Source organism: Dreissena polymorpha, chromosome 2 (assembly GCF_020536995.1).
Source record: "Dreissena polymorpha isolate Duluth1 chromosome 2, UMN_Dpol_1.0, whole genome shotgun sequence".
Classification (NCBI taxonomy): domain Eukaryota; kingdom Metazoa; phylum Mollusca; class Bivalvia; order Myida; family Dreissenidae; genus Dreissena; species Dreissena polymorpha.
Window position 1 is genome coordinate 140,514,652 of NC_068356.1, and position 23,124 is coordinate 140,537,775.

A 23,124-nucleotide genomic window follows, 5' to 3' on the forward strand; every position below is an offset into this window, starting at 1 on the left:
TTGTTTAATTTATTAACAGAGATCAATTACCAAACAGCTCGACACAGACTTAAAATACACCACACAAGGCCTGTAGGTAATCACAGAAACAATGTCAGTGACAACAGAACGCCTGTATGTAACCAAAGAACAACTTTCTGTAACAACAGGACGCCTGTATGTTACCACAGGACGCATGCATGTAACCAAAGAACGCCTGTCTGTTATCACAGGACACCTGTATGTAACCACAGACCGCCTGTAAGTAATCACAGAACGCATGTATGTAACCACAGGACGTCTGCATGTAACCACAAAACAACTGTCTGTAACAACAAGACGCCTGTATGTAACCGAAGGGCACCTGTATGTTACCAAAGAACGCCTGTCTGTAATCATACGACACCTGTTTGTAACCACAGACCGCCTGCATGTAACCACAAAACGTCTGTCTGTAACCACAAAACGCCTGTATGTAACCACAAAACGCCTGTCTGTAATCACACGACGCTTGTCTGTAATAACATGACTCCTGTATGTAATCAATCTTATATTTAGTCAAATAATTTACAAAGACGCCCATTGAAGAAGCAATAGCGTAAACATGTGAGATATATTTCGATAATACATCTACATACAAAGATATACATACTAACAAAATAAGTGAATTATGAATGAATTAGATTGGCATAAAAAAAGAAGCTATACGTGCTCAGCGCAATGTATTTTACATACTTTTTTGGTACTAAGACACTGATATAGGCAGCATTACGTATATTAATATTGATTTCTCCAAAATTTAAAACATTTGAAAACGAAAAACAAAGAAACTTACGGTTGTTCCTTTTCCATTTTAACATTTACAAATAGTAGTAAATAGTTGCTGATCAAAACTACGAACGATTGATCTAAAGTGTCATTATCCTCTTAATGAATACTTCAAATACACGCGTAAGACAAGTATTGTATGTGCTGCTTCTTGCACAATGATCAAACACGACCTACGGTCGGTTGGACAGCACAACATACCGAGGCGATGAGAGTCCATCTTTGACATCTGCCACCTTAACCAATCCACCTCGTTCTCTGTCTAGTTGCATGACAATTTAAGACCCTGTCCTACAAACGAAAACCTGACCACCAGATGCAACGTGCAATCCTCGTGGCGAAAATATGTCATCGTGTTTAATGGAGGTCAGTCTGTTGCCAGAGATGTCCAATACAAGCAATCCTGGGCAGTTACGTAAAGGGCACAACGTGACGTTGTAACTGCAATTAGTAGTTTGAAGTCGTAAATCCAGAAACACGATAACAACAACCACCACAACCGCCACTATTAATACTTTTTAAATAATAAAACTCATACATCAAAGCAACGAACAATTATTATTGATCTTACACAAATAGTTGTACCTTTACGAAAACTAATACTAATATGAATATAAATAGTAATATGTCAACTTGAAAATAAACGTATCCGTATTGATGTATTTCTTAACACAATACATATAGCAATACACAAACTTATAATATGCAGATGATACAATTTAATTAGATAAGTCATAAGTAACATTATAACCAGGTCATATTATGTATAGACATTATCAAGATCAAACTATTATACTTCGTGTTAGTTATTTAAATGACTGTTTATTATGTATTGATATAATATGTTTAAATTTCCGCATTGTGTATTCGATCTAAGTTTGCTTGGTTTAGAATTATTTCATAAACTTAAAACAATGTATTTCGCATGCTTTGGAGACGTTGATTCGCGTTGACATTTAAATGGTGCGTATTATAATCAAATATACTATCATTTGGTTCTATAGGAGAAACAGTTTTAAAATATTCCACGGGTTATTGACAAAAATCAAAATCTGGATTAGACAGCTACGTCGAAAAATATTTAATATATTTTTTTACACATTACCGTGTATTGCAAGTAAAAATGAACTTTCCTAGATGTGACAACTGCAAGCTCAGATTCCCCGTTTACGCACATATCTAATGGCGGTCTCGGTTACGTGCACTAAGTGAGTTGCTGGAATGACTCGCTGAAAAGCTTCAGATTATTGTTGGCGGAAGTTCGCACAACGCTGTGATATCACAGTTACGTGTGGTATCTCCTGATATTGATATGTTTCCTCTGATTTCTCCGCTACTCCGAACGTCTGCTCAAAGCTTTTGACTGTTTCAAAGAATTGCATTTTTGACAACATGTCATGAATTTCAGTATCAGCTAAAACAAATTAATAACTGTAAGGGACATGCCTGTACAATATGTTGAAACCCGTGTTCAAATCTTAAAATAAAACTACCGAAATGTAAATTAATACAACAATTGTGCGCTTGTATTTGAAAAAAACAACAGTTGTATTCCTTGGCATAAACATTCCTGTTTTTGAAAGACATTCTGTGTATTTCATTATAAACATAATTGAAACAGAGGTAAGACGTGTGAATGAAAAGTTTGATTTGTACAAATAAATTTTGTGTTAAACTATGCAAAACATAACATAAGTATACATATCTATATACCGTGAAATTAAATACCGCATCTAAATTTTCCTTCAATTTAGCTTATAAGCGATCTATCACAATATAAAAGCGTATTTCCCTTTTTATGTCCAATAAACGCTGTTGTGTCGTCAACTGTATTCTCCGCGACGAAATTGGAAATAGATTTTAACTGGAAATACAGGTTTTCACAACGTTTCTTTTTTGCTAGAAAGTCTATTCATCAGGAAGTTTTTAATTTTTTTACAGCCTCAAATGTTTGTTCTTGCAGTTTTTTGATAAGGCGAGAGGTTATATTACTGCAATCCTTTATAGTCATCTTTACCGCGTCTGAATTACGCTCTAAAAGTTTTACCCTCTTTGGACAGTTCTAGCATTGTGTTTTCCAATATTGATAATATATCTTTTAATTCGAAGGCAGGTTCGAAAACTCTGAAACCTGTTGAAATCCCGTCGCTACAAGTGACAGGTCATCGAATGTGACTCCGCTACAATAATGCATTATATTCCGATTATCACAATACGTATAGAATATTATGTGTGCGTATGTGTGTGCTTGACATTTTTATAATGTGAAAAATAACTACTATCGATTACTTACAAGCTGATTTTTAAAGTCGGACGTCGAGTTGTTTATAATAGTACTTAAACTAAAATTAATAGTTACATAGATATACATTACCGATTCCAGGGTATATAACTAACTTGCGACAGAAAGTGATTTTAAATGAGTTTCTTCCGTTTAAATGATTTACCTAAAGATATCTTACTAAATATAATAAAATAATAATAATGGTTTGTAGTATTGTTTGTACACCGAATAAAATAAAGCCGAAAAAAATGCTATATTATTCCAAGCCTTGCCTGATAAAGTACACAAATATCAGGCAGTAACCTGTTACTTTTTATATATCGATAAATTACGTTTAAGTAAATGCATAGGTATCTGTTATGTCTGTCGTATGTCAATGTTTAAACGGAAACTGTTCTTATATTTGGAAGTAAATTAAAGTTGACAGGAAAATTAAATTGCTCGGCTTTACGTACCGTTATTTTATGCTAAGCCACATATATAAAGAATAACAGGATACTGCCTGATCTTTTGGAATAATACAACGGCGAGGCTTGCCGAGCCGTTATTTTAAGCCTGCCGAGCCAGATATAGTACAAAAAGATCAGGCAATAGCCTGTTTTTCTGTTTATCTTACCTCTTTGTCCCCGATTAAAAAAAAATAATGAAAAAATCGCAAAACGCTGCAGTTTTAGCGGGAAAGAATATGACTTTTGTCGATTGACGTGTTAATAATGACGTCATGAGCACGCGCGCTTAATATTTGTAAAAAATGCTTTTTGCTGATTGTGTTGCAATTTGTGTTTAAAATATATTACATCTTGGTATCAAATTGTTTGTTTTGTTGAATCTGATTCGATTTAAATAAAAATGATTAATGTATAGTTGATTCCGAGTAATATGGCAATCCTCCACACATGACTGATATAAGAACTTCCAGTTGACCATGATATAAAAAACATATCAGGCAACGTTATATCAGGCAGGTATCAATGCGGTGGTATGATAAATTACAAAACGACTAGGAATCAGCCTGATCTCTATATAACGTATGCATTATACAATACATTTTATATTCACCATACGGTAGTGAGTAAACGGGAAGGCTTAAATGTTTAATTGCTATTCTTTATTAAGATACATTTTGAAAAAAATAACCGTTATTATAACACAAAAGATGTTCGTCTGATGGATTCTTCACAGTTGCTTCTGTAAACGTTAAACGTGTTGACTTCTCTTCCTCTTCAATATCTACACGGACCTGGGTAACGCAGCTTTACACATCTGGAATCAGACAGTTTAGATATCTACAGTGGTGACAAAAAATAGTGTTTACTACATAATTTCTCACCTTTCTAGGTGACAAACGACCAAAACCCACAAAGAAGTGCAACACGAAATTATCATAAACAAACAAACGTAATCAAATAAACTAAGCAATAATGTTTTGAGGTTAAAGCGATTAGATTTGTTAATCGGTCAAACCATTTAATCTGTACATAGGAGTCAATCGGTAAATGAGGCAATATTGTTAATGGGCTTGATTTGGCAAATCCTGAAATCGTATCAAATGGCTTAATTTGAAAAATTGGTCGGTGAAGTAATACGTTCCAGAAGGTAAATTGGTTAAGTTATAGGTTACGAGATATATCAGTCTATGAAGCTTAATCGCTTTAAGGCATGTAAAATGGTTGATGATGGAAATAGAAAATGGGCTTGACTTTTAAAGAAGAAAACGAGTTTACTGGTGCAAATCAGTTGTCCAGCATTCGATTCGTTAAGGATGGATTTTGTTTACAAACTTTAAACATGTATTATAAAGTATAGCCTTATATCATAACACATAACATCAAATGCAAATTAAAGAAACCACTTTCAACCGCATTATAGATTTTGCATTATGTTGTTGGTTTCTATACAGATTAACTTACCAACTACACATGTTTATATTCTTTGTATACGGTTTCCCTTTTTGGCGGATGTTAAAAAGGTTAAAGGTGCGGTTTATAGTCTGCTTCTATATATATATTCAGCCGACTTCACAATCGGATTTTGGCGGATGTGCGTCAAACAAACGTTTTAAAGTCAAACAATATGTACGTTGTTTATGATAGGCAGATGTAAAAAAAAATGACATATAAAACACTCACGCGCATCTGAGCATGCAAGGGTTTGCATAGGTTTTGCTATTCAGAACACACATTTGGTCATACTCCCTCGTACAAAGACAGCTTAGAGCGCCGAAAACACCTGAATAATATAAGATTAGTTCTGGTAAAACTGTGGTTAATTCATTCGCGTAAAGTTTAGTCCCAGAAAAGACTGTACAGTTCACAAATGCTAGGCAGGGACGACACTATCCGGATTTTTGCTACGGGAAGTCTTACTCTAAACTAAAAATATCATGGACGTGTAAAGTATCGTCCCTGAGGAGCTTGTGCGGACTTTTCAGGCTTTTCTGGGACGACACTCAAAGCACATGCTTTAGGCCCAGTTTTTTTCAGAACGTAACATGTATAGAACAAGATCACAGCATAACGGATGCCACGCTCGGCTGCGGGTGCAGTTTTGAATAAATGAAAGCTTTTCAGATTTTAACTTTTTTTTAGATGTCACAGTGACCTTGACCTTTGACCTCGAGACCCCAAAACATGTGTGGCGTGTGGAACTCATCAAGGTGCATCTACATATGAAGTTTCAAAGTTGTAAGTGGATGCTCTTTGATCGATTGAGTAAAATGTCAAGATTTTAGACAGACGCGGACGCCGGACGTCCGACGGCGGATGACGGACGGCAAACGACATGACGAGTTGGCTATGACAATATTTCGGGTTTTCTCCGATAACAGCCGAGCTAAAAAATGGAAATAAACAAAACAAAACTCTAGTCCATTTGACTACACAATACAAGGCTATATATTTAATACACATGTAAACGATACAAATGCAAATACAAATGACAATACTTGTCAAACAAACGCATTAATATAGGAATTTTTGTTTTGGAATCACGCTGATTAGTGTACTATCATGTAAAATGGAAACCATTTGCTTATTGTGTTGTCTATGTATTTGACGTATACATTACTAAGTCAAATACAGATAGCTGCACACAAAAACTAATAAATATTAAGGGATGTAGATACGATTCTAAAATGGTTTCATGATCATAACGATAGCTGTACATTCACTATACAATGTTTTGTTTTAATTTTAGTTTTATATTTTCCAAGATATTGGACAACGTTCGATTTGTTTAAAAAAGAAAGACGACATAATATACCGCACGTTAATATTCTAACAAGATAATACGCACAATGTTTTAACATGCACAGCAGCATTGTTGCAACAAACATCATCCGCACCCTTAAACACTTAAAATGGCTACTGTAAAAGAAATTGGATTTTCAAATAATTGATGTAAAGGAGAAATCTGCCTGTTTGTCACTGTTATCAAAACATGATTAACTTTGTCTTTCGCTTTGTGGTATAATGTAATATGCAAACATATTTAATCCATTTGCAATACGAGTTATATTGAAGTATTAAGCTAGAAGTCTGAAAATTACATGTACTGAAACTTATTGAAATATTTGCAACTAAGTCAATATATATAAATAACGTTCAAATAACGTAAATATACTACTTATACAATTAAATGTAAAACTAAAACACTTACATTATCGCAAAATTCGTGTCTTTTAACAATTCCGTTGGACTCCATACAACAAATCGCGCTATCGCAATACCTGATGTAAAGTCGGAGCCGGATTAAGGCTAGATAAAACCGCCTCTCACGTTGATCTATTTTTAAGTTGCTTCCAAGAATTTATGAATTCATCAGGATGCGCATTGCAACGAAATAATTGTTTCAAATGTTTATTTAATCAAGCAACGTTTACAGAAAGAGAAATTGATATTCATTTTGAGATGACAGAATGTGTATAAGAATGCGCGTAGCGATTGCATCAACACTACATTATATAATCACTGGGACATGTGTATCTGGATTAAAGCCAGCCGAGTTGATATTTCTCACAACAATTTGTTTTTTTCAACTGACCAGAATTTATCAGTATTCGTCAGATACATTCTAAAGCTTAACTCTTCCAGGCTGATTTTCGCAAAAATTGTGCCAAAAAATGCCAAAAGCATCAAAAATACAAAACCTAATCATGCACATAACGGAATCCTCAAGACTATTATTAAACTGTGACGCATACACGTTTTGGGTCACGTGAGCGCCAATTTCACGTGATTTCCACTTTTTCGCTTTTCTAAACAAACAAGAACTACTAAATCACAGGTGTTGGGCGTGTGGCCAAGTCAGTTAAACACTATCAATATGTCATAAAACAACATCATTTTGACAAAAAAGTTCTGATATAATATATATATACAAGGTAGGTATCTCTTGACACTGGAAAATCACCTAAATCAACAGTGTGTAAGTTACTAGGCCACGAGCCCAACACCTGTGCTCTGAGTATGTGCATTTATTGTCATTATTCAGGCGAGTCCATGCCTCGAGCGAATCACGTGGTTTGACATGTGACCCGCGCCTGTTTAAATTTAGATCATTTCTGTCGATAGACAGAAATTGAAAGCCCTGTCTTTGTACTGACTTTATGGCATTTCTTGACCGATTTTGACGCAATTTTTTACACATCTGACATAAATACCATCATGTTTTGACTCTTTATCACTTGTTTGCGACTCATAACACAAATGGGAAAATATACCAATATCAACTCGGCCGACTTTAAGCGACCGCACTTTTACTAGTTTTGTGTATGTTGTATAGCCAGGGTTGGATATTTCGTGTCTAGACTTCGTAATTCGTACCATGAACATTTAGTTTCCCTTATACATGTCTAATCGCCTATAGTATAAGACTCAGAACATTTTTGTTAGGATTGGCAGCTGTGACGCACAAGTCAAGTAACATGATTACGCAATACATATATATTACTTAAGTAATTTAAAGACAGGGTTGGTTGAATAGATTGTTTTAACAGTTAAGTTATTTGTGTCCCTTGTTAACCAATCAACAAGTGAATTCCGGCATTCGGATCGTCTTGACGTGCGTTTATTAAATCAGGTCTTTAAACTGTGAGGACAAAACAAACAAATGTTGCACCAAGCAACACTACACGAAATTGATAACGAAGAAAAATGCCAGAGCACAGACGGCTTCTAACATTAAAGCGGCCAAGATGTCAGCTTAATAACTTTCATTATAATAGAATTAATGTTGCCTTTCCGTAATGATATTTTTTAAAGCGGTTTGTCACATTTGTATTGCAATTCATTTTCGACACCATAAAACAATATATTGTAGTCAAAGAAAGACGATTGGGGAAAATGTGGTCTGTATTCAGATGTAATGATATTTACATCGGTTTCATTACTGTTCCATGCTCATTTGAAACAAGGTACTTAATCATAAAATAAACAATGTGACATTTTAGCGTGCACTGAATGTGTACATATGATGAAGATTTCCTGTTAGATCCGTCTTTAAAAAATCGCATTTTATGATAGTAATCTTGATTTTATTATGGGTCCTTTTTTTCGTTCAAGTGCACACGTGCATATACATTGAATTTATAACCCAGGAATCCTGATAAGGACAATTAAGCCTTATGCGCACCCAACACAACTGGTTTCATCAGGTTGTAACACTGTGCACGAATAACAGTAAAAGGAATAAAATCACCATCAAAATAAATAAACAAATACCACTATTTCATTACAAATAATTAATACAAAAACGAATATCGGTACATATAAAAATACCGGACACAGTAATTTAGTTCAAATAATAAACAAGAGCTGTTAGAGGACAGCGCGCTCGATTATTCGAGTGCTTGACAGTATAACGTAAGCCAGCATGGGGAAATTGTTCATATTCAATAAGGTTAAGGTAATAAAGTCATATTCTCAGTGGAAGAGGACCATAATTGAAACATATTGATCGCTTCTGTTTTAACGAAGTTGTACTTTATAGACAATTCTGAGTTAAGTTATATTTTCAACAATATATTAAACATGTGTAAAGACATAAAGCAAACTAATAAGATTTTAATTCGAGTTTGATAGCGATAGCTTGGTGGGATGGTTTGACAGTCCTTCATAAATATAATAAATATAAAAAAAATATGTTTTTTACCATTTAAAAATACTTTTGCGCTTTTTGGTGGGTTGGGGGTGGGGTGGGGTGAAGAGGGGAGTATAATGTGGGTGTGTGTTCATTTATAAGATGATCTTGCAAAAATGATTTTAAAAATGGGGGAGGTTCTGGGGCGGGGCGTGGGGGATGGTTTGGGTGGGGTCCATTGTGGTATGTCAGGTAGGTGTTGTATTGTCAAAGTATGAATCAATTTTGATCATAAATAAAGAAGTTATGGCAATTTAAGCAAAATTTATTAATTTGACCCTGAGAGTCAAGGTCATTCATAGGTCAATGTCAAATTCAACTTGCCAGATACAGTTCCATCATGATAGTAAGAAAGTATTTGAAGTTTGAAAGCAATATCCTTGATACTTTAGAAGTAAAGTGGTTCTAAACACAAACTGTAACAAAATATTCAAAGTAACAAATACAAAAAGGGCCTTAATTCCATTAAAATGCCAACCTGAGTTATGTAACTTGCCCAGTACAGTCCCCTTACAATAGTTAGCGAGTTTTCCAAGTCAGAAAGCAATAGCTTTGATACTTAAGCAGTAAAATGGACCAAAACTCAAAACTTAAACAAATGTTCAATTATCTAAGTATAAAAGGGACTATTTATCTGTCATAATGGCAGTCAGAGTAACGTAACTTTGCCTACACTGCCCCTTATGATAGCTAGTAAGTGTTGCAAGTATAAAAGCAACAGCTTTTATACTTTAGGAATAAAGTGAACCTTTACACAAATCTTAACCAAATTTTCAATTTTATAAGTATAAACGGGTCATAATTCTTACAAAATGCTTAATACAGTTGACTTCTCTTGTTTATGGATTGGGGTCATGTTGGTTAAGAAGTATGCACAATATTAAAGCAATATGGCAAGGTACATAGAAAATATTTGAGGTGGTACGCAAACTTTAACATAGATTTATCAATATTAAAATATGTCCATTCTAAGTGGAAAAAGGGCCATAATTCTTACAAAATGCTTGTTAAAGTCGTCTGCTCTTGTTTATGGATCGGGGTGATGTTGGTAAAGACGTATGCAAAATATGAAAGCAATATGTCAAGGAAAATATAAAATATTCGAGGTGGTACGCAAACTTTAACATTTCAACGCTCACGCTAACGCTCTCGCTAACGCCGACGCCGGGGTTAGTAGGATAGCTCCACTATATATCTTTCATATATAATAGTCGAGCTAATGACAGACACACTATTCAAGTACTAATAATGATTACTAAGCACAATATTTCAGTAGACATAATGAATACTAAGCACAATATTTAAATAGAAATAACCAACACCAAGCACAATATTAAAGTAAGAAAATGCATGAAGTAATACGAATATATTTATCTTACACATGTGTAATATTCTTTTTAAGCGTTTTCACTGGCTTAGTTTTCGTTCGACTGACGAATCGCATTTTGCTACAATGACGTTGCAAAGTGAAATGACATCACGAACTGTAAAAACATTCGGGATTTATCATTATGTTTGCGTAAATTTTTATTTAATTTGCTCTTTTAAAAGCATGTGATCAAAAAGATCTGACACTCGTTGTAATTTCATACAATTTTTTTATTAAACTCGTCCAGGAAAGTCGATAGTAAGCTCGCCAAAGGCTCGCGTACTTACACAATTCCTGAACTCGTTTAATAAAATATAGTATGATATGACAACTATTGCCAGACCCTCTATAGTTATTGAAAGTGAAACTGTTTCTACACTAACAAGAGAGAAACCTTATGCTAATATGCGTTTTTATTTGTGACAAAAAAGAAGTTGCGATAAAGTGAAACATAAAACAGATGAGCTTGATGAGACACTAAAGTACGCAACATAACAAAAAGGAAAACAAATTGAGTAATTGTCTTTGAACGCTCTTTTCAAAGTATGGTGGGTTAAGACCGGTTTAACGATCTCAAAACCTCACACTTGGCCTAGAATTATTCTCAAAGCATTTCAGTGTATCGAATGATTCAACATGAACAGAACAAAAAGATAATACTGTTCATTTTTTATAATTGAACTAAGCAAGGGCTGTATACAAACCACGGCATCAAAACTGTTACTTAGGAGCAATAACATTAAACAGAAATAAGATATATTCAAATCTCCATCTTTATATATATAAATACATGCCAAACATGCTAATTAGGCATAGCATAAAATTGTTCAATATTCACACTTGATGCAGTACACACAAAAACACAGCAGTAGCCGTGTATGTAAGATAAATACCATCTAATTAAATTATGTATTTCAATTCTACAAGATTTACCTAATAAAAATAAAAATATTATTGCAAACAAATTTCGCAAACCTCGTACTACATAAAGACACTAACAAAAAGTGGCATTTTAATCAACTTGAAGTGAATAAGACATAGAAGCAACAGATATGCACGAAACTAATGAATGTTCGAGCTTGTTCTTAAATTGTCAATGCGTAACACCTATTAAGTATACAAATCAACAATCGTTCCTTTGCAATGCCAGACGATTGCTTTATAATTGCGTGGTGCAGCCACGACAGATATGCGAGAATACAACAATGTGACAATCGTAAACAATGTACATACAATTTATTGAAAACGTGAATAAACAATTCTTAATGTGAAATGACCGACCAAGAAAAATCAGTGACGGTGAACGCTATAAACTCGTGTCGATTTTCAGGTGTCAGATCACAAACTGAACGTTGGGCCTAATTCATTAAAGCATTTATCTCGTCCGTAACCAACATTTTGTGCATGTTTAAACAATAACATACATTTATTATTTTGTTAAAAACATATATACAAAATAATTATTAATATCAAAATCGATTATTACGAAGTGAGAGCGTCTGGTAGAATGACTATACACAACCTAAATTTTTTCCACAATATCCTCGTGCAAAAACGCACCAAACGAAATCGCTAACATTTCTACTGTAAACTTGTTATATCGCGTAAGAAACAACATTTTACGCTATACTACGAAACGCGTCAAAAAATAGTATTATGGCTGGTCATTTTGGTTAAATAAAGAGGCATGAGAAAAATCGCCATCGATTTGTTTGCAAGAATTATAATGGTATTCCTATTCAGGTGACATAAGCAGTCACTTTCAAATGGAAAAAGGCCATAAATTAAACTTAAGTTTATGTAATATAGATTTCAAAACTTTAATATTTTATTGAAATGCTGAATCAATCTTTTTCACGGAATGTTCCATAGCCACCTAGTTATCTGAATTTTGACTTCAGGAAACACGTAAGACTAAGATGCTATTTGTTGCTTCTTGTCCAATTATCATAAGCGATTTCCCATTTAACAACACTACACGCTGAGGCGACCAAAGACCATCGTTGCCATCTGCCACTTTTACCAATTGATTCTGTTCCCTGTCGTAATGCAGGACCATGTTGGAACCTGTCCCGCATAAAAACACCTGACCACCTGGTGCAACGTGCAATCCACGTGGGGATACCATGTCATGGTTTTCCACGAATGTGACTTTGTTTCCAAAGTTGTCTAGTACAAGCAATCCTGGACAGTCGGGTCCAATCACGTAGATGAATTGACCTTCACGGCTGATTGCGCATCGGAAAATCGTAACTAAAACGAAATGGTTAAAACGAAACCTTAAGAATTCAGTGTACAAATGGTATTGGTTAACATAGAAAGTTAAGCTAAAAGAAACACGTGTGTCCGAAAACATTAAGTATCCGAAAAAACTTAAAGTAATTAAGATATTAGTTGCTTAAAAAGAGCCCGGACAAACCATATAACAGGACCGATGGAGGACGAAGATAAAAACAAAATATACGATTAAATGCTCCCCTTGAGATTATCTGGGGAGCATAACAGTGTTAAAAAATCTGTTCAATAATGACTTTGTTTTACCTTTTCCACCCGCTTCTGTGTCTTTATATAACAGCTTGTCCTGTTTCCCATCAATAGAGTACTTGATAAGGGTCGAAATATGCCATACCAGATGACTGTTTGCGAACCTTGATCGACTTTTCTGACCTCAGGCTTCCATCTTTGAGAAAGTAGAAATAGACTTTCCCGGCAGTGACCACTGCAATCTCGGCGTCTCCAATCGCGCACATGTCTAACGGTATATCTGGTAGCGTGCAGACAGCCAAATTATGGAATGATTTGTTGAGAAGCTTTAAATTGCTATTAGCAGCATCGGCCAGAACAATGTCTCCACATGGCAGCTCAAAAATTGCTGTGATATCGCAGTTACGTATATCAATTGGCATTTGAACCGTTGATTTCTCCGTTACTGCGAATATATGTTCAACGCTTTTGACTGCTCCAAAGTTTTGCATTTTCGACAACATCTTGTGGAGGTCTGTATCATCTGTAAATTGTAAAGCAACGTATACATATATTACGAATGTGATTCAGTATAAAGAATTTAAAAATACGACAAGCATAATGATGAAACTGTCTGTCGCTTACTCTGTAATTTAACACAGTTTACATGAAAATATCTATATAATAATGTAATAGTTTGGTCATATTATTGCCTGTTTAAACTAAAGCCATAACATTTAATATGTATTATATAAGATTCAATTTCAAAATAATTAAACCATTGAATTAGTATCATTGTCCATATAAACCATGAACCAAATACAAATGTCTACGCACGCTGAAAAACAATACAGCGTCGATATCTTCCGTCTATATCTTTCAATAACATCCGAATACGCAATAATAACGCTCTGCCCTTCGTAAGTCCAATAAACGCTGTTGTTTCATCGACTGCGTCAGTTTCTACGACACTGTAAAGTGATTTCAACTGGTTATAATAATGTACGCATTGCGTCTTAGGAGATGCGATGTCGTTTGTGATGGAAGATTTTAACAATTCGACAGCTTCAAATAATTGCTGCTGCAGTTTGTACACTATACCAACAATTTCATCCCTGCAATACTGTATATTTGTCTTAACCGCGTCCGCGTTGTCTTCTATGAGTTTCTCCTTTTCAGACAGTTCAAACATTTCTCGATCAAGAAATGACAACGACTCTTGCAATCTGGATGGCAGGGTAGAGAACTCTGCAAGCGTATGCACTCCTTTTGCTACTTTAGGCAGTTCTTCGATGTCTTTGCAATCTCTGACAAAACAAAACAATCAAACTAATACTAAACAATAGAATATTATGCAATTCTATACAATATAATGCAAAACAGTAAGATAATGAAATGCAATGCAATACAACATAATATTTTCAATATTATGCAATACTATGCAAAACAAGACATTACAATGCAAAATAATTAAATACAAGGCAAAACGATGTAATTTAGTGAAATGTTATAGTATGTAATATAATTTAGAGCAATTGAAGTCGAGACGAGACAACATGACACGATATGTACGATACGTTTAATGCGACACGATTTATCAAATTGATTAAAATGATCGGCAATGTTGATAAGTTTATTTTTTCGAAGTACAAATTGAATGGTTGTGTGATACGCAGGCTCCTTTTAATAAACATTAAATATTATGTTTTTTATCAATATAAAAACGTGTCTCTTCCCCCCTTGTTTGCGAGTGAAGAAAAATAATGCGTTAAACGAAATTGTTAGGAATTACATGTGCATAATGCACGGCCGTATTAGCGCCGATTTTATGCTCCGATAACCGTTATGATGAAAACATGCATGTTTCTGTATTTTTTCTTCGGGAATGATACTCGGGTAAACTCATTCAATTTAATTTACAAATTGTCGCTATAAGTTAAATAATTATATTGTACCGCTTACTACATTTAGTATAAGATGCTAGTTGTCAAATTATCTGCCTAATTATTAAGATAATATTTTGAAATATTCTGGAAATGTATCTGGTTAAATATGCATTGTTTTAATGGATGCATAGGGAACTAAAATGCTTATTTTTAATTCAAATTGACTCATCATTCATCGGCTACATAAATAAGGCGTTAAACATCGCAGACGCTCTGAAAAAAAATCGTCATTCATTTCTATAACTAGAAAATGCGATCGTTGAGTTATGTAATAATGCAAATTAGACTGCGACAATTTACTGAAAATCGAAGATATATTGTTAACGACCGGGCCGGTGTTAACATTAATTCAAGTACGGAATTGCTCCAAAATACGGCCATCAACTCAAACGATAACGAAAATAAATAGCGTAGACGATAGAATATATTTTAGTATGAAATCTTGATGTAAATTGTGAAACATTCCCATTTAAATTAATTTACTTCGAACAAAAATGATTCAAATGACATAATATTCAATACTTATCAGTAGTTGCTATAACAACGAGTTCACGTACGAGTACCATTGTTCAAGTATATAATGCCCAAGACCTTGCAGTGGCTATCACAATGATGATTTTGAAAAATACTACCATTGCCCATATGCACAAAAATACTACCTGTGTATTGTTGAATTGCAAATGTTGCAGCAAAGAAGACCATCTTCTGCACAGAAAGACATCACATCCTGTGACTTGTGTACGTCACATTTTCCAAGCTCAAAACTCTCGCCGCTAGCACACTCTTGTTTGAATGCCTCTAAGCTTACCTCTGATCTCGACTTGGTTGTACGATGATATATCTCTAAATTATGGTCACTTATTGGAGCACTCGCCACATTTCTTTTGTCTTTGTCGAATTTCCATAATATTTTATGCCTTTGAAAAAAGTCGTCGTGTTTACTCACGCAGCTGGTGCAATATAACTGGTTACAGTCCTTGCAGAAGTGTCCTGCTTCTGCATTCAGTTTGCTCTTCAAACACGCAAAACAGTTTCTTGCATCGTCCTCGTCCGCACCTTTCTCAATGCTTGGTATTTCACACGCAGCCATGACGAAGCTGTCTGTTAGAAACAAGGAGTCGTAGTTATAATGTTTTTATCGGGACTGTAAAACGGGTGAAAACGATAAAAGATGAGACACAAATTAAAGACGTTTTTTTATGGTGTAGTTATTTACCAAGTTGTCTAGTGTCATAAAACGAACGTTAAAGCACGTCTAGTGTTTGTAAATCACCAGATTATTCGAAAAGATTTTTAAAGTATTTTAAGAAGTATTGAAATTTGAAATTTCTTCACACACCCATGATGAGCTATCTGGTTGCTCAAGACTTAGTTTAGCAGCAAGGTACTTAGACACGTTATGTGTGGTTAAATAAGCTTAAATCAATTTCATTGAACAATATAATTTTTGTTGCAGACAATTTAAAAATATTTTCAAACGTTGCACCAACCACACAAAAAAGGCCGAGATGTCCGCCTCACAACTATCACTTCAAAACGTTGAAGTTTATACAGGTTTTATTTATCTTCAAAACTTAAAAATTACATATTATTCACAACACCTTTAAATATACAAAAACAATTGTTTACATAGAATCCCAAAACAAATTTAAAAGCATCCACATGAATGTAATTCAACTTGGTTAGTAGTTAACTTTGCATAGGACCGCTTCTATGAAAGTTAACTGTCTCTTATACGGATTTCAGGTCCAATAAAAGCAAAATTAAACTACACTATGTGCAACCAGTTTGTACAAAAAAACTCTAATACAATATGCTTGGTATTTGTTCTATCCTATCCTATATCCTATCGTATTTAATTGCACACGTCTGTTACAACCTGAAGTGTAATAACGACCTGAATTGTAATAAACTTTATTACATTATTACAATTGCGTGACAACCTGAATTGTAATAACGCCCGAAAGTGTAATAAACTTTTTTCTTGCTTTAAAATTGCATCTGGTCACATTTCCAAACACAGATTATTGCAAAATATAATGCATACATGGATATAATATATATATTAATAGGGTAATACGAATTATGAATAACAAAAAGGTGTTCTCATACAAACTCAATTGTAATAAAGTTATTACATTATTACAATCGCGTGTCGACCTGAATTGTAATAACGCCCGAAAGTGTAATAAACTTATTTCTTGGTTTAAAATTGCATCTTATCGCATTTTTAAGCACATATGTTTGCAAAATATAGTGTATATATGTATATAAAAATGTATCTTAATTAGGTAATACGACCTATGAATGACAAAAAATGTGTTCTCATACAAAAACAATTGTAATAAAGTTATTACATTATTACAACTGCTTGTCGACCTGAATTGTAATAACGCCCGAAAGTGTAATAAACTTATCTTTTGGTTTAAAATCGCATCTTATCGCATTTTCAAACACAGAATATAGCAAAATATAATGCATATATGTATATAAAATATTTATTAATCGGGCAAAACGACCTATGAATGACAAAAAAGGTGTTCTCATACAACCTCAATTGTAATCAAGTTATTACATTATTACATTCGCGTGTCGACCTGAATTGTAATAACGCCCGAAAGTGTAATAAACTTATTTCTTGGTTTAAAATTGCATCTTATCGCATTTTTAAGCACATATGTTTGCAAAATATAGTGTATATATGTATATAAAAATGTATCTTAATTAGGTAATACGACCTATGAATGACAAAAAATGTGTTCTCATACAAAACCAATTGTAATAAAGTTATTACATTATTACAACTGCTTGTCGACCTGAATTGTAATAACGCCCGAAAGTGTAATAAACTTATCTTTTGGTTTAAAATCGCATCTTATCGCATTTTCAAACACAGATTATTGCAAAATATAATGCATATATGTATATAAAATATTTATTAATAGGGCAATACGACCTATGAATGACAAAAAAGGTGTTCTCATACAACCTCAATTGTAATAAAGTTATTACATTATTACAATTGCGTGACAACCTGAATTGTAATAACGCCCGAAAGTGTAATAAACTTTTTTCTTGGTTTAAAATTGCATCTGTTCGCATTTCCAAACACATATTATTTCAAAATATAATGCATACGTGGATATAATATATATATATTAATAGGACAATACGACCTATGAATGACAAAAAGGTGTTCTCATACAACCTCAATTGTAACAAAGTTATAACATTATTACAATCGCGTGTCGACCTGAATTGTTATAACAGCCCGAAAGTGTAATAAACTTATTTCTTGGGTTAAAAGTGCATCTTATCGCATTTTCAAGCACCTATGTTTGCAAAATATAGTGTATACATGTATATGAAAATGTATCTTTATAAGGTTATACGACCTATGAATGACAAAAAAATGTGTTCTCATGCAAACTCAATTGTAATAAAGTTATAACTTTATTACAATTGCTTGTCGACCTGAATTGTAAAAACGCCCGAAAGTGTAATCAACTTATTTCTTGGTTGAAAATTGCATCTGGTCGCATTTTCAAACACAGATTATTGTCAAATATCATGCATACATGTATATAAAATATATATTAATAGGGCAATACCACCTATGAATGACAAAAAAGGTGTTCTCATACAACCTCAATTGTAATAAAGTTATTAAATTATTACAATTGCGTGACAGCCTGAATTGTAATAACAACCGAAAGTGTAATAAACTTTTTTCTTGGTTTAAAATTGCATCTGATCGCATTTCCAAACACAGATTATTTCCAAATATAATGCATACGTGGATATAATATACATATTAATAGGGCAATACGACCTATGAATGACAAAAAGGTGTTCTCATACAACCTCAATTGCAATAAAGTTATAACATTATTACAATCTCGTGTCGACCTGAATTGTTATAACAGCCCGAAAGTGTAATAAACTTATTTCTTGGTTTAAAAGTGCATCTGATTTTATTTCCAAACACAGATTGTTGCAAAATATAATGCATACATGGATATAAAATATATATTAATAGGGCAATACGAACTATGAATGACAAAAAGGTGTTCTCATACAACCTCAATTGTAATAAAGTTATAACATTATTACAATCGCGTGACAACCTGAATTGTAATAGAGCCCGAAAGTGAAATAAACTTTTTTCTTGGTTTAAAACTGCATCTGATCGCATTTCCAAACACAGATTGTTGCAAAATATAATGCATACATGGATATAAAATATATATTAATAGGACAATACGACCTATGAATGACAAAAAGGTGTTCTCATACAACCTCAATTATAATAAAGTTATTACATTATTACAATCGCTTGACAACCTGAATTGTAATAACGCCCGAAAGCGAAATAAAAAAAATCTTGGTTTAAAATTGCATCTTGTCGCATTTTAAAACACAGTTTATTTCCAAATATAATGCATACATGGATATAAAATATATATTAATAGGTAATAATAATACACGGTTCCATGTCCGATCTTAATAAATTATTTCAAATAAATTATTTATTAAGATCGGACATGAAAACGTGTATTATAGAGACAATGACCGAGAAATATGATAGTTTAACAGTTAACTGTTCCCGAGCGAGGTTCCCGGCTTGCGCGATCATTTCATTAAGCGAGCGGGGAAACAACGCACTTCCGTTGCATTTTAAAATGGCGAGTGGCTTACCTTGTTAATAATTATATACATAGTCGAACTATCTTTTTTTAAGAGGACGTTTTGTTGGAAGATTTTTATTGATTTAGTATGTGTATGCATTATAATAAACAGGTTAATAAAAATCACGGCTGCAGCTGCATTAAAAAAAAAGTCATGACGTATAGTCGAATGATTGAGTCATTGCCATCGAGCGCCTGTGGTCGTTCCAGCAGTGGAATCGCTACCTCACTTTAAAGTTTATCATGGTCAGTTCGCGGTCAGTGTGTATGTATGTCAGATTTTATTTACAGGTCATCGCTGCGTCTTCACGACTGCCGTATGTGCTGACCTGTACTCCAGTTCTTGGTCAGTACAGGGATAGTTATATAATATAGACGGTATCGCGTGAACTAGGTGAACTGGAATTTTATTTAGACCAGATGTTAAATGAAGATATTTGCCGATATAATTATGGTATCTTAATAATAGATTCTTAATGTGCTTTCAACATAACCATGATAAATATTATTTTTTATTAATTTAACAAGAATTATCCCACCATATTGACCAATGTCTTAAGAATAAGCGAGATGATTCCCGGTACTGTTAATAATGGAACCAAATAGCAATGCCCGACAAACCACTAAACAGGGTTGTCCGAAGAACGCGCGAATAAATATTAAAAATATGTACGGATACTTCGCGTGTGGCCGGTTGACTAACATGTTTTAATTTCACTTCCAGTCTTTTTTGTGTGTCTATAGATATATGATCAGCAATATGTAATAATGTAAAATAAACTTCGAAAACTACGCGTAACATCACGTACTGCGTGAAATGCAGCTAAGAACTGCACAGAAAAAGACATATGCTATCTTCGATTTCATTCATTAAACTCTTTAACTTCCACCAACTCCAACCACAATCAACGCCGTATATCTTTTTTTAAGATATTTCTTGTTTATAGATTAAGAAGGAAAACGGATTAGGTTACGGTATCACGATCGTCTCGATTATTTATTTTAAAAAAAAATGAAAGAAAATGCCTTTTTAGGTCTTGAACTCAATAACGAATTGAAATATTGGTTATACATATTTATTTTATTCAAGGTTTAATATAATACATACTGAAGTGAGTATTGATACCGCGCGGTTTATTTGTCATACCTGAGAAATGTACGATGGATTCATAATTTTGAAAACACTAGGGATTTGTTTGTAGCTAAATTATATTTAAGTGTGCAACACCAAAAACAACAAAAACAATTGTGAACAGAACAGGGTTTTATATATTTATTCATTCATTCATTCGTCAATTCGTCCGATCGTTCGTTCGTTCATTAGTTCGTTCGTTCGTTCGTTCGTTATTTCGTTCGTTCGTTCGTTCGTTCGTTCATTTATTTATTAATTCATTATGATTCATTCATTGTTTTATTCATTCATTCATTCATTTCTCTGTCCGTCCGTATGTTCGTTCGTTCGTGCGATCGTGTGTTCGTTCGTTCGTTATGTCATTGATTGATTGATTGCTTGATTCATTCATTCATTCCTTCCTTCATTCATTCATACATTCATGCATTCATTCATTCATTCATTCATTCATTCATTCATTCATTCATTCATTTATTTATCTATTTATTTATTTATTTATTTATTTATTTATTTATTTATTTATTTATTTATTTATTTATTTATTTGTTTGTTTGTTTGTTTGTTTGTGTGTTTGTTTGTTAGTTAGTTTGTTTGTTTGTTTTTTTGTTTGTTTGTTTGGTTGTTTGCTTGCTTGCTTGCTTATTTATTTATCTATATATTTATTTATTTATGTATTTATGTATTAATTTATTTATTTATTTGTAATAGGTAATTAATTCATTCACTCACTCACTAACTCACTCACACACTGACTCACTCACTTACTTACTCACTCACTCACTCACTCACTCACTCACTCACTCACTCACTCATTCATTCATTTATTTATTTATTTATTTATTTATTTATTCATTCAGTCCACCGTACGTTTGTTAGTTCGTTCGTTTGTGCGCTTGTGCGTTCATGCGTTTGTTCATTGGTTCGTTCATTCCTTTATTTATTAATTTAGTAATTAATTTTGTTTTGAACTTTATGCAATTCTTTTCTTTATAAATATCTGTGTGTAAAAAATACTACACAAGAAAATGTTTGTATGAAAAACGTTCCAAATTGAAATACCGTCAATAACTAAAAATTATATATTTAATAGAAGCGCGATAAAACCATCCCGGTCATTCATTAAGATGCTTAAAAGTATTAAATAGATACAATTATTTGCCATAATGTATGTCTATGTTCATGTGTGTACATTCAAAACTTGTTCTTATGTAGAAGTCTTCAGGGAAATATCATTTGTGAAGTAATATTGGTGCTTTTCACAGTTAAATACAAGTTTAAACTGTCAAAGACGAGAACATATTTCAAGGCACGTTATGAAAGAACTAAGTAATTTATGCGCAAATTCGGTTTCTAATTTACAGCACATACTGCATGTGAAATAAATATTCGCTAGTGAAATATCTAATGGGACAGAGACGCAATTATATTATATTCCTGTATACGGTTTTTAGTCTGAACTTATCTGTTCACCTTTAAGTAAGACATAAACTGCCTCCATGCTATGCGAATTAATTTTTTATTATTTATTTAATTGTATTTGTCGTCCTCATTAAACTCGCGGTGCTCTTTGTTTCTTCCAGAAAATCAATTCTTCGACTTTGATGTCGTCTATACTCTTCAATTTAAAAGTCAACGGCGCTATTTTCAGATGTTTATTTCAAAATTGGAATCCATGCTATTTTGCATATGCTGTATAAACAATACCCCCAATAAAACAGCGGAAGTCTGCACTGTGTATTAGCAACCCGCTGCGGTTATCCCTTTCTTATCCTTTTGAGCGTCAGGTTATCACACACAGATCAGAGATCGGCCGGTTCCCCTCATAACTTAGTCTGACTTAAATTTTCTGTCGTAAAGTATTGTGGTTATATTTTTCATTAAGAAAACGCAAGAAGTCATAAATGTATGATTAAAATGTGTGGAAAGACAACTGCGTCTTTACAATAAAATATTTATCGCTTCCATTATCGTAGTTAAGGTATGTTAACAACTATTTTAACAATTAATGTAATTTCATATCTTAAAAATAAAGACAGCCACACCTGAGTTAATTTATATACTTTTTTATATAAATTGCAACATAGAAAGGGTCAGAAAAATAAGCCGTGACATTTGTTTTCGAATTTTCGTATTGCGTAACAATAGAAATAACGGTTATCACCACTATTAAAAGCGGCCTAATCATATTTCGGGTCCGATTAACAGGAAATTGTAGCATGACACACCCACATCAAAAACCCTGTTAACACGAGATGTCATAAAGTACCCAAGACCCCCCTCCTGCTGCTACGAAACGA

At 33.4% G+C, this 23,124-nt stretch overlaps 1 protein-coding gene across 10 annotated transcripts in view; it reads right to left on the reverse strand.

Moving 5' to 3' along the window:
- LOC127869215 (uncharacterized) overlaps window positions 1-23,124 on the reverse strand; it is a 100,493-nt gene that overhangs the window by 37,853 nt on the left and 39,516 nt on the right. For 9 of the 10 annotated variants that reach the window (XM_052411587.1, XM_052411590.1, XM_052411588.1 and 6 more), the window contains 3 exons: window positions 15,667-16,108; window positions 13,899-14,368; window positions 13,247-13,605 (listed from right to left, as the gene is read on the reverse strand). In XM_052411587.1, coding sequence (XP_052267547.1) covers window positions 13,247-13,605; window positions 13,899-14,368; window positions 15,667-16,108 — 1,271 coding nt within the window. The remainder of the gene's footprint in view (window positions 1-13,246; window positions 13,606-13,898; window positions 14,369-15,666; window positions 16,109-23,124) is intronic. The other variant, XM_052411584.1, reaches the window with a different exon arrangement.